This window comes from Takifugu rubripes, chromosome 8 (genome assembly GCF_901000725.2).
Source record: "Takifugu rubripes chromosome 8, fTakRub1.2, whole genome shotgun sequence".
Lineage (NCBI taxonomy): Eukaryota > Metazoa > Chordata > Actinopteri > Tetraodontiformes > Tetraodontidae > Takifugu > Takifugu rubripes.
Window position 1 is genome coordinate 5078451 of NC_042292.1, and position 18833 is coordinate 5097283.

Consider the following 18833-nt stretch of genomic DNA (forward strand, 5'->3'; position numbering starts at 1 on the left):
CCACACAACAGACGGGACTCCCAGTGCACAGCCTGCAGGGTGGAGCTGTCTCACTGTAAAATTGCTGCCAGCAACACTGAGAGTCCAATCACTCGGCCACAGAGAGGAGAACCGATGCAGAACGCGCATGCTTTCTTTTTTTTCCTGTTCCTTTTTTTTTTTTTTAAATTAGCGGTAACTCTGTGTCAGCAGACTAGCCTGAAGGCTAACAGATGAGGCCTTGACAGCAAAAGTGTTCCTGTTCACAGTCTAAAAGCCAAGAGAATAGTGAATGTGGCTCATTTTTCTCTTCTTTTCCACTCCTTTACCTCTGTGTTTTCTCACAAAGGTCTAGATGAAAATAATTGTTATAGCTGGTTTTATATGGCACAAATGTGTGAAACCATAATGAGAAAATCCTCAGAGGATGCTACCTTCATTAGAAATGGGCAGCATCTGGTCTGGCCACTGCGTTTATTGGTCTTCAATAAGGCAGATATTGCAGATTCAATTACTATTCCAACTCGCTTGTGTGAGACTCCGTTTCTTTTTAAAATCACTTTCTGTTCAGAAGCGTAATTTGAATAAGGTTACAATGTCACAGAGATTGAAAATTTTACCCATTAGAGGACGTTTATTGTACTTTCAATGTGCAAGTTTGAAAACATGAAATTGACGCATTCATATAGCTGATATTTTTATTCTGTTTGGCTGGCCAGCACATAAATGCTTTTATGTTTCTATTTAGACTTTTCCTTATCTGTCCTTGAAATCAGCAATTACATGGATCATCTTTATGTACAGCAATTTACAATTATTAGAACATTCTGTTCATTTTGGTTGTAGCTAAGATATTCATACACATAAACTCTGTAGAATATTTCATCAAGAACACTAAATGAGCCACTATAACGACTTACTTTGGCTAACGACATGTCCTATTTAATCAGAAATACTTGAATGTAACTGTATTGTTTTATGACGCATTTTGTGTTGTTGCTTTTTTTACCTCATGAACATCAAACGTTTGACTAGAGATACAATTTATTTATTTATTTGTTTTACTGAAATAAATGTTTATTCGTGGTGGACAAAGAAAAAGTTAATTCCGCGTTTTTGGCCGAATGGGGGCGCTCTCTTGACGACAGGTCCGCAGGAGGGACGAGTCTCATCCGGGCTGCAGCCATTGGCTCCTGTGACTTTATAAATACAAGCAAATGGAACACACCGGCACAGAACAGGCGGAGACATCGGGGGAGGGACACGGACAGGCAGGGAGACACAGAGGGGAACAGAGAAAGGCAAGTTGTGAGGCTCCCTGAACGCATCATCTGTCGCTCCAGGACCGCACTTAATTATTTCCATTGAATCCCGACTGAAATCAATGAAGGAGAGACGCTCGTGTCAGAAATTATCTCTGAAATCCGGCATGGATCCCAGCCAGAGTGTAAAGTGTAAGATAGTGGTGGTCGGAGACAGCCAATGTGGGAAGACTGCCCTTCTTCACGTGTTCGCCAAGGACTGCTTCCCCGAGGTGAGAGCCCGCACAGCGCCGATCACCGAGCTCGTTACCCCGGGTTGATGAACACAAAGACGACCCGTGATGCTCTTAATGGAGAAGGATGGGGGGGAGACTGGGGGAGGACAAGGCTTGTGAATGTGATGCATGGTTGGGTTGGGGAGAGCTGCGATTCAAATGCAGCTTTATGGGGGGGGGGGGGATAACCTGAAAATAATAAAACCTGACTGTGAAAGTACTTTTCCCCTCCATTTAATGTGTCATTTCTGATTCTCCTGCAGAGCTACGTCCCCACTGTGTTTGAGAACTACACGGCCAGTTTTGAGATTGACACTCAGAGGATTGAGCTCAGTTTGTGGGACACCTCAGGTAAATTGTGGCCTTCGTCGCCTCTTTTTTTCTGCTCACGTTTGGTTGGATGTCACTCTGAACATTGCGTAATTTGTAAACGCGTTGCTCAACTCCTGCTCTGACCCCTCCGCAGCTCATTGTCTGATAGGAGATGGTCAGATGGGGGTTCAAAAGTTATTTGACTGTGTTTGTGCGCCATTTCCGCAGAAATATCAAAACTCACTGGTATTAAGAGGGTCAGGCATGCCTTTTTTTAAATAATGGAATTAATCTCTGACCCATTTAATCAATAAAGCTGGATTAATTCTCATAGTTGCCGGTTCCTCTGCGGGCTAGACGTGCCTACCCATGTGAGTTTCCTTACCTCCAAATGGTTAACATCTCAGCAGAGTGTTAACACAGAAGTCTGTCAAAATGCTGCATTTGAGGGATAAATTCTTTTCAGCTGAGCAAATATGAAGCAGAAACGGGGAAGGAATGGTAACGACAGAATCGCATATTCCCCACATCTGGAGAGCATACTTTGAAATTCTCCCTTTTGGGGGATTCTCGGAAAGGTTGTTGTGCAACACGTGCACACCGATGACGCTGTCGGGTCTTTTTGGGTTGCTTTTCTTTCTCCCACTAATCAGTCGGACTTTGTGCTCGGGGTCCAGCTGCTGCATCCCTTGTGTATTTTCTTGTGTGTGTAAACAAGCCCTCTTTTTCCTCATCAATCAATGCCCGAGCAGTGAATGGCCCAGCGGTCAGGCGTGAGTGAGGCGTATGTTGCCTGTGTGCGAGCATGTAGTGTGTGTGTGTTGGGCGGGGGCAACGGCCAGCTGTTGTGGGTCTGTGGCCTGGAATTCCAGAGAAGTGTTTGAATAACTTCACCGAAATGTGCTGCTGAGCATCGAAGGGGCTTGTCCTGCGCGGAATAAACAAAAACAACAAACTTCCACAGTTTTTGGGGTTTTTTTTTAACGTGACTTTGGTCAGTGAATGCAGCTCCTGAAAGTCTGCTCCGAGCAGCTTTCCCTGGCCTTGAGGCTTGGGGACACCAAGCACAGATTCCTACACCCCTGCACCGAACGTGTTTTGTGGAAGTGGAAAGAAACAAAATCTTGCCAGAGTGAGAATTTTATTTTATTGCGCCGTGTTGGCCGGCTGCCTAGAGCCATTTTTCATTCTCTCTTCATAAAAGTGTGGAGGGTTGGGTGAGGGGGATGGGGGGGTGATCCCTATTAGATCAGTGGGTCTGAGACGGAGCCAGCAGCCCCCACCCAGCGTAGCCAGCACACACAGACTCTGATGGATTGATCCAGCTTCAGGCCTGATCGGTCCCTCTATAGAGACACCCAGCAGCTACGGCCAATCCAATCGATCCCTTATCTCCAGAGGTGTGCTGGGGGGGTGGGATGCATACTGTGACCTCAGCATGCACTATGACAAAGACCAAGACAGGAAAATGAAGACAAACAGCCCCCCTCCTTTACAAACACACAGCTCCACTCACTCTGGTGGTCTTTTGTTCTCCAGTGATGAGCAGCCTGGTGTGCCTGTTTGAAAAGGAGGGTGATGAGAATCATTTAGGTCATTAAGGTAAATGCCTGCCAGTGGTACTGCCTTCCATTTGTCCCCCCCCCCCAACTCCGATTGTCTGCTTCCCAGGCTCGGGGTGGGGCCCACCAGGGCTGTGGTGCAGCCTTTGATGCTCTTTTACTTCTTTCTCCAGCACAGGAAGTGCTTGTCTCTCCCTGTTGTCTTGCCTCCATGTTTAATGAGATGCTGAGGTGCTATTTTCTGGAGGTTAGGAAGATGCAATGAGGTAAATAATCTCTGTCAGCCTGAGGCAGTCTTGCTTCTTTTTTTTCTTTTTTTTTTTTGAAAGATCTCAGGCTGCAGCTGTTTGTGATTAAAAATGAATTTAGTTGCTTTGCTGGTTAACCTGCTGGACAGTTGAGTTTGTAGAAAGGCTTTTTTTACTCTGCTCTGTTCATGCAGTTTCCTGGGTTCTTTGATTTGGTTTAAAAGATATTAAATCCAGCTTTAACTGGGAAAAGAGCACCAGAATCCTCAAGTTTTGGAGATGGGAAATTGAATTTTTGCACCTTAACTTGGCAGAATATGAGTTATGTGCTTCTGGATAAAACTTCTGAGATGTTTTCTGTGATCAGCAGCAGCTGCCATAGAGACACATTCAGTTAGTTTAGCCCCTGGATCTTTTTTGGTAAAATGCACCCAGGGGACTGGAAGTCCTCTTGCTGCTTTTATGTTTGTGGTGATTTGAACATTTACAGCCTCAGCAGATTAAAACATGACCCACTTTATAAAACAAAACAGGAAGAAAATCACACACGGGAATTCAAACGGGAGAGACTTTGTGCCAATTTGGACAACATGGCCCATTACCATTTCTTTATAGTTCCTCCAGTATATTTCTTGTGCCATTTTGTCTACAGTGTTGGATATTATAGCTGCCTTCATGCACCCAAAAACTCAAACTTCTGCAGCTTTTACACACTGTACCCCCTCCATTCTTTTGACGCCATTGTTACACTGGATCACATTTCTGGGCTCAGCGAATTGGAGCCACATGTCTGGCATTCCTTACACTGAAGGATTCTACTTCCTCCTCCACAAAGACCCCTATTGTAACAGCACGCCCAGTTTCTTGGGAGAGTGAAAGAAAAGCGGCGTAGTTCACCAAAGCCCTACCTCGTTTCCATGGGAAATTGAATCATGCTGGAATTTACCGGCTGACTAGGGGGAGCCCTGAGCCATGGTGGTTACACAGGGTATACAAGTACAGATCAGCCAAGTCCTCTGAAGGATTAATACACTTCCTGTTACGGGTGTCAGGAAAAGGACTTTGTGTGTGGTGTCAGGCCTAACATTGAGAACGCTGTTCGGTCGTGACCTGTTTATTCTCTGTTCTGCCACTTTTGGCTTCCTCCGGGACCTCAGCAAAATGTGCTCTTGCTGCAATAGTTGGATGGCTTCACCTTCAAATCCTGCACCTAGCATGATACCACAGGTATCGGGAATTACTTGTGGCATAAACTATTGCTGATTCGCATCATGTATTATCCTATTATCACTCCGCCTTTGTAAGCTGCGTGCGTCTCGCATGGCAGGTGGTTTTTACAGCAACGATGTTGGTCTCCACAGCAACCACAGCAGATATTTGTTCAAGTTACCTCTGCTGAAATTGCTCTGTCTCCTCCAGTTGTGATGAATGGCTGTATCTGGTGCGAGGATATACGATGAGATAAGGTACTACTTTATTTATTCCCAGAGGGGAAATTTGGAGCAACGCCATGCAAAAGAGCAAGACGGCCGGAAAACCACGACGGTACAGAGATCACTGGAACAATATATACAGCTAGCAGCACTGAGGTCAGTTGCGTTAGAAATGAAGTGTCCAATTAAAAAGGAACCATACCACAAGAGAGCTGGAGCAAACAAATACAAATATATATGTATATGTGAGCAGGATGGTGTAGGATGGCAGGACGTGCCTGTCGTAGTTCCTTGTTTCCACAGTTGTTCACAAAAGGCTTAACACCTCTGCACACACGCGTGCGCCGCCCTCGGCTCTGTTCCACTCAGCTATGATAGCTATGCAGTAAATCAGCAGGCCTGCGGACCTGTTGCCATACCTTCACTGTCAGATGCAGCTGGTTTACCTCAGGACTGCGTGTTTGGGCCCCATGAATTCAATTTTACATCAGTAAAACCTGTTTGTGTTTAAAAAAAAAAGAAAAGAAAAGATTGTGGAACACTCTAGAAAAGCAGAACAGCCAGTCTCACGCCATAAATTTCCACAAAAGTCTTCTGCTTTGATCAAGATACAAGTCATGGTGTGTTAAAAAAATAGGCCTGAGGGGGGGGGTTGTTTAAATGACAGAGGAGGTAGGTGGGGTGTGTGTCTTCCTGCCATATTTAGAGATCCTGTGGGAGAACAATGACGGGAGCTAATTAGTTGACAGACACCAGGTCTTTGTGTTCCTTAGCTGTGAGATTTCCTCCTCCATCTTTTTCAGCTGGCAGAAATAGACCAGAAAGCGGTTTGGGGTAATTTCGGGTGCAGCAATGACGCCGTCCAAACTCTGCTCAAGATTGAAACGGTTGGCTCTTGGAAGCCGGAGACAAACATGTTCAGACTATTGCACACATGCAAAAATTGATTATTGCTCCCCATTTGCATGTTTATGCAATCCAGCTTGAAGTAGTTTGCAGGGCTGCACTTTGAGGATTTGTGCCTCTAAATACTCTAATCTCTAGGTAAACTCACTGGAATATGTGCCGGCCCTTTTGAAGACAAGACCTCACACACAGCGCGCAGCTATTCAGACATGAATTCATCTCACTGGTCACCAATTCATCGCAAAATGTAAACAGGCCTCAGCCTCCCCTTTCAGTTCAAGGGTGTTATTTCTCAAGTGATTGGTTCCAGGTTGCAAAGACTGGCGGGGGGGGGTTTAAACAATGCAGTGCGGTTCTGATTGGTTGCGAGTTGTCCATGAAAAATGAGAAATAAATTCTTGTGGGACATCAGACATTCCTCTTCGCCTCATTCTTCCTGCACTGGGTTGATAACAACAGACCCTCCAACAGAATGTTAAGAGGAGAATAATCGCTCTCTTGTGAAACCTTTTTTGCTTGGATCAAGCCATGGAAATGATTTTAATCTTGGCAAACATGATTAATCTGATAATTTTTTAAGAAAGAAAACAAAAAGAAACAAAAAAACTTGTGCATCAAGGTTTGGGGATGTGATGTGGGTTTCAGGGGTGGAGTTTGAGCCACAACATGTCATTGCCCTAAAACATAAAGCATTTTGTCACTTTAACCTCTCTGTGCCTGAAGGGCCCCATAAAAACCAGGGCTGTTAAACCGCGGCCTGTTGGCTTGTAAATATGTCGGCACATTCAGTAAAAAGGGGCACGTTTGAGGCAAACGTTGCTCTGAACTGATGTTAGAGCCCTCCTTTTAGTGTCAGGAGAATGTTCCTATTAACTTGCAGTCATTTTAGTTGTATGTGCTGGAGCTAGCTGCTAATGCTAAAGTCAAGCTCGTAGGAGTTTATTTCTTTAAACCTTAACCTTTCTCAGAGCCAATTCATAACCGCTTAGGATTTAGTTGTGATATATATGATATTATTGTATCAGATGGGCAAGTCCTACACAGGAATATAATCGCCCCTCCCATGACTCAAACATTAGGAATGTGTATGGGCATGGATACAGTTCAGGTTTCAGTGTGCAGCCACGTCGCATTTGGTGTGCACACGTTTGAAGGAAGTGTGGATTGTTTAAACGGTGTCATCTCTCATCCAGACTGTTTAGGTTAGGATCACTCCAGCTCACTCTGTGTGTGTGTGTGTGTGTGTGTGTGTGTGTGTGTCTGGCCTTTCTCTGCCACACAGTTAAGAAAGGACCTCCCAGGGGTCCTTTAGTTACCAAAAACAAAATTCCCCAGATTTTTTGGCAGCTGGTTTGTGTGTGGTCAGCTCTTGGCTGCCATGTGATCTTGACTCACCTTGACATGACGCCACCCTTTCCTCGCTCGCCCCCCCCCCCCCCCCCTTTCTCTCCGGAGATCTTTCAGTCAGGCAGTGAGAAGGGCGTCTCCCCTCGCACATGGTTTCAATTTTAACCGAGGGGGTGCGCTTTCCGCTCTCCGAATTTCTGTACGTCGCCACAGCGGATTTCTTTAGAAGTCATTTTCGTTGTAGTCAGCACATTTTCCCGGCAACCGATGATGCGTTATTTGATTTTCCCGTGTGGTTGCTAGGGATGATCGTCCAGCTGAAGTCACGCCACATGGGACTGACTGTCGGGAATGTTTTACATTTTCATGTTTCATTTAGAAAATTAGTGTGAGGCTTTTTGTTGTTGTTGTAGTTCCCTTCCCCTCGCTTCAGTTCAAATAGCTCCCATTTACTGAGGCTGCAAATCAGAACGCCTGCCAGATGCATAAAGGGCACAAAGGAGTTTAGCTGCACATTTATGTCAGAATCTAAACTGTAAACGTATAGAAAGCCAGATTTTCCCAGGATGATTTCACAGATAGGGCCAATGTCAAACAGCACAGTGACCCTAAATGTTCTGCATATTTATTTCATCCAAATCTGTTTTCTTTGTGTTCAGGATCTCCGTACTACGACAACGTGAGGCCTCTCTCCTACCCCGACTCAGACGCGGTCCTCATCTGTTTCGACATCAGCCGCCCTGAAACTCTGGACAGCGTGCTGAAAAAGGTTTGTAGCTGCCAAGTCATTTATTCCAGGGGCGAACCCGGTGCCTTTGATGAGCTCAGCCAAAGCTTTTAGCTCTTTTGGAGCAAGCAACACTCCCGTACTTTAATTTAACTTGATCTGCTGACAAAAGATTGGCTGCGTTTAAGTGAATCAAAAGTCTCCAGTCGAGGGGGTGGTTTGTGCTGTCTCGCTCGCGACAGATCTTGTGATGTGAAGTCGCAAAGCTGGAATCTGACTGGAACCAGTTAAACCCAGAAGGAAGTCATGCTGCACTCCATCTGCCCTATTAACCAAAGGCGTGGACATTTAGATGCTGGTGGCTGTGGCCGAGAAGCTAACGTACGCATTTTTAAGGAAAAAAGGCCTTCGTGATAGTAGAAAATTAGGTGCTTAAGTAAAATTCTATGGATTTATATAGGAGAGATGGGCAGCTAAAGCAGTTCTCTAGGGGGACTTGGCTCCATCTGTGACTTCGGCCAAGCTCGCTGAAATGCATAGATTTCTTTTTTTTCCCCACAGTCTGTTAACTGCTCACATGCTGTAATGCGAGCGTCCGGTGACAAAGCTCATGTTTCACACGACGAGCGGGTGAGGCCTTTAATCAAGTGGTGTTGGTGCAGACAGGAAGTGATTGACCCAATAAACAAAACAACTTTGTCTTGGGATGACGGTGAACTTGATCCGCGAGGTCAGCCAGCCCAGAGGCGCTTTACTTTCAGACGAAAAGCCCTCAGAGAAATGCAATAGATCACAGAGCGTTCATTGTTGTCAGGCAGGAAACATGGGATTTCTGCAGGTCGTTCAGACAGAAGGGGTTCCAGGAAGGGGTGGCTGTAACCTTTGACCTATGTAGGGTGGTGAAATGGTGTGATTGGCCGTCTTGCCAAGGGTAACACTGATGAAGGCATCACTCATAGGTTTTGTTTTTCCCCCCCACAGTGGAAAGGGGAGATTCAGGAATTCTGTCCCAACACAAAGATGCTGCTAGTTGGATGCAAGTCAGACCTGCGCACCGACCTGAGCACGCTGGTGGAGCTTTCCAACCACCGACAGACGCCCGTCTCCTACGACCAGGTACGCAGATCGGATATCAATCTCTAAATCACCGTTTTCTCATCTCTAACCTCAGAAATCCCCCTGTTGCCGCTGCTGCTGCCGTATTTGACCTCCTTCCTTCGTCTTTCAGGGCTCCAGCATGGCCAAGCAGATCTCGGCGCCCTACATCGAGTGCTCGTCTCAGCAGTCAGAGAACAGTGTCAGAGACATTTTCCACGTGGCCACGCTCGCGTGCATCAACAAGAACAACAAAAACGTCAAACGCAGCAAAGCCGCCCGTGGCAACAAGAGGATTTCACACATGCCCGGTAGGCCCGACCTGGCCGCCGTGGCCTCGGACCTCCGAAAGGACAAAGCCAAAAGCTGCTCGGTTATGTGACTGATGAGGCGAAGGACGAGGACAGAGTACAGGTCAAGCAGGAAGCTATGGGGCAGCACTCATTCCTGCATGCTTAAGACCCCCCATTTTTCTGGAAAGGGGTTTTATAAGCTTCACTTGATGTTCATGTTACTGGAATACTCTGCACCAACGTTGAAAAATCAATGCATAGTAGCATCCCGATCCATACGGCCCCACCAGAAGAGGAAGCTATCCGTCAGTGAGCTACCTGGTCAGGGAAGTGACCCGCTTCCTCTGGGAGGACAGAACGGATGCGGCCGAGGCTTTCCGCACCAACAGGAAATGAGCAGGAGAAGTGATGTCATCCGGAGACGCTCCTCTGTGAAGGAAGGGTGTAAGAACATGTGGTGTGCTGAATGAGAGCCAAAGCCTGCCTGGGAAAAGAGGAAGAGGAACGGGATCAAAGACTGTTACCAAAACTGTTTGACTCTCAGCTTCGCTCCTGATTTTCCATCCGTCTGCAGAGAAGTGCACAGAGGCACGAGGTGTCCCCCGTCGCTGATTTATTGTAAAATGTGAAGTCATTGGTGTGTAACTGTCAATGTTTTGTTTTAGCTTCACCTTCTCGGGGATGATTCAGTCATTTCACACGGCTGTTCTAGACCCTTTATTCCCCACCACCCCCTTCTGACTGGGATTGACAGTCAGGGTTGTATTTAACCTCAGATCTGCCACTGAATGACGTAATTAGGCCCTCCACTGCTACCAGTAAGTGTTTTAAGAAGGTTACATGACATGTTTTTGAATAATCGAACAATACTAATTCACTTCCTGGGTGCTAATAGATGCTGAAAACTAGTTTGAGATATTCATAATCTTTCCTCAACACTCAGGGGAGGAAGTGGAAATGACTGAGGATAATGGCTAATTTATTAGGCTTTTAAGCTGCAGAGCGGAATGTTTGCAGGGCAAAGTTTAAATTATATTAGCAATGAAAATGCTCTTGCTCTACGCTCAAAAAGATGATATAGAAAAGCTGTAATCTGGGTGGTTTCTAGTTTCTCTTGTAGAAAAATTACACGAAACAACTTATTAGTCCATTAATAATAAAAAGAAAAGCTGATTAATCACTGTTTGCTCAAACCTAATTGGGTGAAAATGGTGTGGTTAGCGGTACAGAAAGCTCAGGAAGCTGTTGTGTCAAACTAATGTTTTCTGACTAGCTTGCATGTTAGCAATTAGCCAGTAACAGCGAGTTACCATTTACCGAGACGATGCCTTTTTTTCTTTTTTCTTTTTTTCTCGCTAGAATCTTTGGGTTTCATGACTGTTGTTACGCTTTCTGTAAAATGTTGTATGTGAGGAGCAAATGGGATTTAGTTCCAAATCCTTTGAAAAAAGTTTCTCACTTGTTTTGTCTTTAACAATAGTGTGATTACGAAGCTGTTCAACTATCAATATTGAGATTGATGCACTTTGAATTAATCCGAATTTTCCGACCTTTACACGTAGCATATTCTGTTTGAGCTGTGTTCTCATGTGTGATCTCCTCCCCGCGTACATGACGATGTTTTCTTGTATGTTGTCACCTCAGACGTCTCTGCCAGTGTTGTTACAGCAGCAATATTTATTGAATTATATATTTTCCCTTTAGAATAAATGCAAACGAAATCAATCAGACGTCTGTTTTACTTTCACTGACAGAAAATGGAACCGCCTCGCTGAAGGTCCAGCTACCTGGAACAGAATTCGTGAAGGAATTCTTGTGGGAATAGATTTAAGTGTGTGTTTGGTGCACACACATAAGATGAGCGTCCTCATGATCAGACGGTTTTGGTGTTTCACCACAGCCGCTCCCAGATTCTCACCACGTGGTAACGCGGCACAGGTTCAGGCTTCTGTCAAGCTCATCTCCCTTTCTCATAAGCTTTAAATTAATCTCATGTGCACCGACTTGGTCTTAAATTCCTGCGAGGTCTCTGGTTATAACAAATATGTTCTACAGGGCAACAGTCATAAATCCCTTAAGCCTGAATTCAAAGTCATGTGATTCGAAACTGCAGTCTATGTTGAATGTACTTTAGATGATTTATTTTATTCTTGAATAGATTTTGTTCTTCGGGAACTATTTTAGAGAGAAACTTGCGCTCACATGTTTTCACATGGCACTACTTAAAGAAATGTTCCCCGTTTGTTCAAGGGGAACTAAATCCTATTGGCGGCGTCTGCATTTACCTGCATTGTCAGAAATGGCTGCCTTAGTCCGACAAAGGTCACAGCTGCAGTCTATTGTCATGGCTGAGGTGAGTTCACTTCCTTCTCTAAAATTCTGGGATCACTCCATTGACATCTGACAAAAGCCTTTTTGTTCGGCACAGACTCGCCTGCAGTGAAAACCCGCAGATACTGGTGATATTTTCTGATTTTTTTCTTAATTTTTGGCCAGCATTGCAAACTATTCAGGCTGTTTCAGGTGGAGTTTGAAAAGACATCTTTTAATGGAGACGAGACTCCGCTGGGCTTTGTTTCACAGAACTGAATTAGTTTAATTAAGGTTATTCTTGAAGTAAACTTGAGTATGACTCAGTATAGTTTAAGACCGATGTAACAGTAACTAAAGAAGTTTTCAACACCATTAAACATTATGCAACTCGCTAATCTTTTCACAGGTATGAAACTAAAACACAAAAAGAAAACCTCGAAGTATTGACTCAGACAGGTGTTTTTATCTTAAAAGGTTCACCCTTTAGAAAACAGTATTACAGCGATCGTAATTCTATATTACGCCACCATCACTTAGAGTTGTCAATTGTAATCCAATGTGAAGCAATCAACTCTTCTGGGTGATCAGCTTTTAATTAAGAACTGTTGAGGAGCCTGCAGGCCTCGTGTCACAATCTTAAATTACTTTACAGAATTAGTTAAAGCAGTTTTTAAACAAGCATGTTAGCTTTGCAGCGCAACAACAGTATTTCCTTTCGGAAAGAAAATCAAGCTGCACTCTGGACCTCGACTGCTCCAACATTTTAGCGAAGAGTCGGCCTTTTTTCACGGAGGCTGAAAGGCACAAAAAGCTCTCTGTGAGTCGGCCTCTGTCAACTTGTCTGCTGGAAAAGCGAAAGTATCACTAGAAGCAGACAATGTTGCGCAGGCCTTGGTAAATTCCCCCAGGCTTCCCGGCACACAGACTGCTTTTCCTCACGTGGCCACCCCATAGATCACGCGGGTGACTTCATCACGTCCGTGCCGCCTGAGATGTATTTGGCTGTCAGGGGCAGGAAGGCAGGCCTGTCAGGTGAGAAATAAATGTCACAGTTGAAATGTGCACATCTGGCCTCATTATGGCTGCATTTTCCTCTTTTCCACACGTGCGTGAAATCCAAGCAGTCGAAAAGCTAATTTGACTAAGTGAACTGACATGTTGCATTTAAAATTTTGGATAAAAATAATCAAAAAGAAATTGGGGAATGTTATTTCTGTGTGCAGACGAAAAGCAGTTGTTTTTGCTCCTTTTTTCATCAGATTCACGTGGGTGTGGCCAAATGTGCACAGTAGAGGTCACATGACTTTCTCTGCCGCGAACGTTGAAAACGTGACGGGATTTACAAGAACCGAACTTTTACAGCGTTGCCCAATCGTGCTTTCCTCAGTCTGCTACTTTTAAGTGCTCACAAACACACACACACACACACACACACACGCGCACACACACACACACACACACACACACACACACAGAGACACACCGCTGTAGATTAAAGAAATGCTTATTTAGGGGTGCAGGCTGCAACACAGCAATTTAGAGCAAATTATCATCCGAAATGTGCAGAAACAAAAACATTTACTGTTGTTTAAACTCAATTCTGCAGCTCGGTCTAGACTGTAATCATGTTCAGCCTGACCCAGATACTGTAATGAGTAAGGAATCCGGCTCAGAAAAAAGAACACAGCCAACGGTCTTAAGCACGTCCGCCTGAGCTCGGTCAAAACCAGGTCCGGTGCTGAACGTGTCCCCTCTGAACCACTGATGAGGAAGTGCTGGAAGTGATGTCAACCGGTCAGATGTTTCTAAGACATGCGGACGTTACTGTCAAGTTAGGGAGTAAAAAATGTAAAAAAAAAAGTCAAAAATGATGGCAGTTTTGAAGAGACTACCATGAAGTTTGAACTTTCATCCCAACAAATCCATAAACACACCATGAGCAGCCTGTTGTTGTTAGCACGCCGCCTGCGTCCTCTCCACATTATTTCCGACAGATTTGTCTCTGGCAGTCCCTCCGTCACAATGGTGACATTTATGAGACAAATGTGACAGAGATGCCATCTCTATCTGCGCCGCGTGAAAAGGTTGAGCTCCACTGTAGCGTTTTGGCAGCGCGGCACCGCGAGACAGATTTAGCTCCAGAAAAAGAGATTAGAGAATCTTGTCTTTTGTTTACAGCAGTTCGTTAATCTGACGGGTGACAAACTGTGAGATAGAGCTGGGAGCCAATCCTCACTGCATTTTTCTTAATTTCACACAGATAATTTGTTTTTTGCCCTTTTTTAACGGCTTGTTTCCAAATTGAATCCCTATGTGAAACCCTCCATGTTGATAAATTGTTTTAATATCAAGCCTCCCACTGTCAATATGTCTGCGGTAAGATGCTTAGAGAGAAACAAACTCTATTATTCTCCATTTTTAAGAAATAAAATTGCTTGGAAAATCTGACACGCCAAAGGTAACAACTCAATTGAGTGGGAACGATCATACATCACCCACATATTACTTTTCTAGAGTATTGAACCTCCAGAGCTGGGTGAATCTGGGGCCGAGCTGTGTGCCAGCACGTTACGAGCTCCCTGAATGTAAATCTGCCCCAAGTTTTAACCTCAACCCCCCCACACAGCCTTCCCTCCTTTATGTTCCTCTGCAGGACCAGCTGGGACAGATACAGACTGGACCAATAGGTCCAAACTTGTGGCGCATTGTAACCCCCCCACAATCGTGCTGCCTCAGACAATCAGTCATGCACAGCTGTAACACAGAGACAGGCTGAAAGCAAAACAATGGGCGATTTTACAGGGGAAAAAACAAAACGCTGGATTGAAGGTCTTGAGAAAAGAGGATGAAGAGAAGAACTTGTTCCCCATGGCTACGAGGCGAGCCAACGGCTTGGGCTTAAGCCTTCAGTTCATTGTGAATGAACCGGTGCAACATGGGAAAGAATTGTGGCTTAAATCGAAACGCTGACACATGGCGAAGTGATGACGTACACTCGGCGTGTGCAACAGCCTCTCGCTAAGGTATTAGGCGTCTGCTCCCATGTTCCACTTTTCACTTCCTGCAGTCGCCCAAACAGGTCAGGTTTCACTGGATTTTTCCAGCTTGGCACACTGCGGTCTTCCACGGGGGGCGAGTTTGGAACAGACTGTGGGAACAACGGGAAAACCTCTTCATGCGTCTCTTTTTCATTTTTCTGTCTTGAACAGCACTATTGTTCTCTAAAAAAGCCAGAATACCTCTTCCCTTGTGCTTCTTAGGGTGTAAATGGTTCCTGTAATCTGACCAGAGTTTCCTGTAGATGCGAGACTAAACTGAGCCCAGACTGCAAAGATAATACTTCACTTCATATCCTGAATTGGGTTTTCTTTGCCATATGTCCGATCATCTTTGTGGGCTGCATCCAGACCACTGACCTCCTGCATCCCACTCCTTCTTGCCATCTGCTGCCTGGCTCAGCCCTCTTGGTCAGAGGCCAAGTGTGAACTGGCTCAACACATGTGTGAACATGCTGTCACGAGTCTCCCTTTTTTTTTTTTCGATCTTTAAAACTTGCTGGAACAGCTAATAACGCACAAGTGTCTGTGCCCATTACAATTCTAGTCTTTTCTTTCTCCAACTTATATGCTGCATCAGCGATTGAATGGATTTATTGTTATTTTTTTAAACCGGATTCTAACCAAATGTTTTCATCCCTTAGGATTTTCTTTTTAGATTTTTGCAATACATCCTAATTCTAATGGGCTTCAACTCTGATTAATGACTAGAGAAAATCTTGCCTGCATCAGCTACTAACACGCTGCTCTAACACTGAGAACAGGGGTGAAATATTAGTTAATAGTCAAACATTGTTATTATGTTGGTACTGCAGAGCTTCTTTTGCTAGAATTCCTTCCAGCACAACTACAAAGATGAGAAGCATCCGACAAAAAGCCTTTTAATCAAGTAATCGCACGTTCGGCCTGTCAAAGTTGAGAGTTAGAAATAGAACACCCAGCATTTTAAAGTATGCAAAAGAGCTACATCTATTTTTAATTAAAGCATGTTTCAAATCCCGACCTCAGATTTAAAACAGTCGGTAAATTCCACGGAAGTGGAGAGAACATTTTGCCTTGACCAATTTGCCTTTAATGTTATGGAAAGAATTACTGCACCACAAGGATGTTTCCAAAGTGATGTGTGACTGCTGAAAGGCAAAAAGCTCAGACTTTGTGGATGTGGTTTTAACACAACAATCATTTATCTTTCATTATCTAGGTAAGTTAGCTTTGATGCTGCACTTGAGTTCATGCGCCTCCTCGAGGTTTTAACCTTGTTAACCTCGGCTGCAACTGCTTCCTGTTCATTAGCTTCACTTCAGTGCGTGTGTTCCCAATCACACACACACACACACACACACACACACACACACACACACACACACACACACACAAACAAATTCAAGTGATTCTACTGTTAGCATCCAGGTAACTGCAGCATCTCTATAAGCCACCAAGAGACGTGGAGAATCAGCGAGTGTACGGGAGTGTGTGTACACGTGCGAATGTGTGCATTTGTGCGCGTGTGTGTCATCCCTCCTTCCCCTCCTGCTGAGTGTGTTTACTTCACTGATCACAAAAAGCATCCACAACTCCCACCTGCCCTGGTTAGCATGAATCAGCCCTGGATGGGTCCCTGGCACGCCTGCCACCCATCAACACCCCAACAATCAACTCAATTCCCCCACTGCGCTGCTCATTCAACACTAAGCCAAAGACGCTTATCAGTTGTCAGCCACTCCTGGCGTTCTGCTGAAACCCTACAGCGTGTTTGTTTTGCTGAGCTGTAACTCAATTTGCCTGAAAAATCCAATTTGCACAAAGTGTTGTTGTTGTTTTCTGTGCGGGATCTTGTTTTGTCTGCCAATGTTTTCATTTTTTGCCTCGAGTTCCACGTGAACGGAGCGGTTTTGTCCGCTTTGATTTGTCAAGAGTGTTCGGAGAAACAAGCGTGCTAAATACAGAAATCACGCTCTTATGAGATTAGAGTAGCATCAGGAGCGGGAGCATTTGTGCTGGTTTATAAATACATCACCTCAACATGCTGTTTATGCACATTTCAAAAACTTAACGATCAAATTCTTAATCAAACTCGTCTCGTCTATTCAGGGCATCTCGAGTCTCGGGCTATTAAATCACAATTATGTCCCTGCTGCAGCTGCTTGTTAATGGACTGTAATGCACTCTGATGCATTAGCTCAGCAGAGAGCTCGCAGATAGTTTTTGCATTTTGTGGTGGGGGAAATCTGTAATAAACCATTGAGTTGGTTTAGTTTTAAGAGCTGTAAGCCCCCCCCCCCCCCATCCCTTTTGACCTGTTTTTTTCCAAGATTCTTAAATAGAGAATCTTCTTTCATGCAGGACTGCTTTTGCAGCGTGCACATGCTGTCGTGTAGCAGCACAGGCCAAAAGCATTATTGTGCTGCTCTCCGTTCACATCCTTCAGCGTGGCTTTGCAGTGTCCCAGTGGGGGGGGGGGAAGAGGATGAGAACTCCACTGGGATCTGTCATGTGCCAAAGCGAAGGGTGGGTGGAGATGCTTCGTCGTTAGTATAGCTGCTCACAAAGCCAATCGGCCTCCTGCCAAGGTCAGAGAGAGGCGCTCTGAGGTGACAATAATGAGTAACAGAGGTACGTGTGGATAATGGACCTAGATTTTAATGTGGTTACATTACCATGGCAACTGATACCTCACCCACGATCTGGCTCGGAGGTTGTGGTCTGATTGTTCTATTAGCAGCCATGCTTTCAATAAGTGGATTCCCGATGCCGTTCTGACATTATTGGTATGAGTCTGGCTGTTTTACATGTTTACAGGATTAAAGTGTGTTTTAATAGTCAATCTGCTGATGACGACACAGAGTAAATGGATAACAGCACAACAACTGTTGGCATCTGTCTATTCTAGTGGAAGTAGAAGATTCTATCACGTGATTGAGAATAATTTGAATATTTAGGGTATATATGTGTATATTCCCCATTCCTCCCCCAGTATCGTCACGGTAACGCCCAGATAGACAACAGCGCACACTAACACAAGTTAACCTCAGAAATCAGACCGTGTGCGGAGATTAGAGGTCGGCTTGCACAGATGTGGCTTATCAGCCGTGTGCAGACTCTTCACCTATCAGTCATCTCTGAGCACCTCTGAAGATTGAGAAGGGATCACATGACGCGTGAGTGGAAGAAACTTCAGTGTTAGAGGCATTTACAGGACCACAGGAACAAATCTTTCCTTTTCTCGTTTGGATCGAGGTGAAATGAGAACGCTCGTCTATGCTTTATGTCAGATATTCACCCAACTCGTTTGAGGAACGTGCCTTTTTTTATGCAATTGGACATAACTCACTCAAATTTGCAGATGTGCACTATTCATCTTGCACAATGCTGTTGTGAGGCGAAGGAAATGAAGAAACATGCTGAGCTGAACAGAAGAGAAAAGATGAGAAGTGTCGAAACATAAAGAGGACAGGAAGCACCTTCAGAACATGACAATCATGGAGAAGAAAAGGGTTTGGCAGTTTATCATTGCAACTGATGCAATTTAAAATGAATGCCCCTATTTTGCCTATTTTTCCTCTCTCACTCTCCAAATCTGGCATTTGTTTGTGAAAGAATGAAACACATCAGAGTCCACGACACGCTCGACTGGTGAATGTAATAAAGCCTTTTGGTTCCTGAGTACCTCCTCATATAGGAATCCTGTACAGCTGCCAGCTTTCTCCCCGAGGTGCTCGACAGCCAAAAGCAATTATATCTCAGCGAGGGTTATGGATGACTCAAAGTCCCTGCAACGTAGGGGCCAAAAAGCCGAAAAGCAGTTTAACAAGAGGGACGCTGCAGCTCCCCTGTCATCCTGCATATTTAAATGCAGTGCTGGGGAATTCCCCAACATCTGGAAAATTAACAAATACCCAAAGAGAAACGGTTTCCGTCTTCTCACTTGCGGTATAAAAACCGCCAAAAAGGACACATAGTTCATTGCAGTCCAATAGAATTTTTCATATAGAACAAGCGAAAACTCATTGAAATGGAAAATGTAA

At 44.7% G+C, this 18833-nt stretch overlaps 1 protein-coding gene across 1 annotated transcript; it reads left to right on the top strand.

Annotated features, from left to right (window-relative positions):
• The first annotated feature begins 1191 nt into the window (after positions 1-1191).
• Positions 1192-11164, top strand: rnd3a (Rho family GTPase 3a). The gene is made up of 5 exons (XM_003977273.3): positions 1192-1513; positions 1780-1867; positions 7984-8093; positions 9033-9167; positions 9280-11164. Exons 1-5 carry the CDS (start codon positions 1364-1366, stop codon positions 9526-9528), a joined length of 732 nt encoding a protein of 243 aa, XP_003977322.1. The 5' UTR covers positions 1192-1363; the 3' UTR covers positions 9529-11164.
• The last annotated feature ends 7669 nt before the right edge of the window (positions 11165-18833 follow it).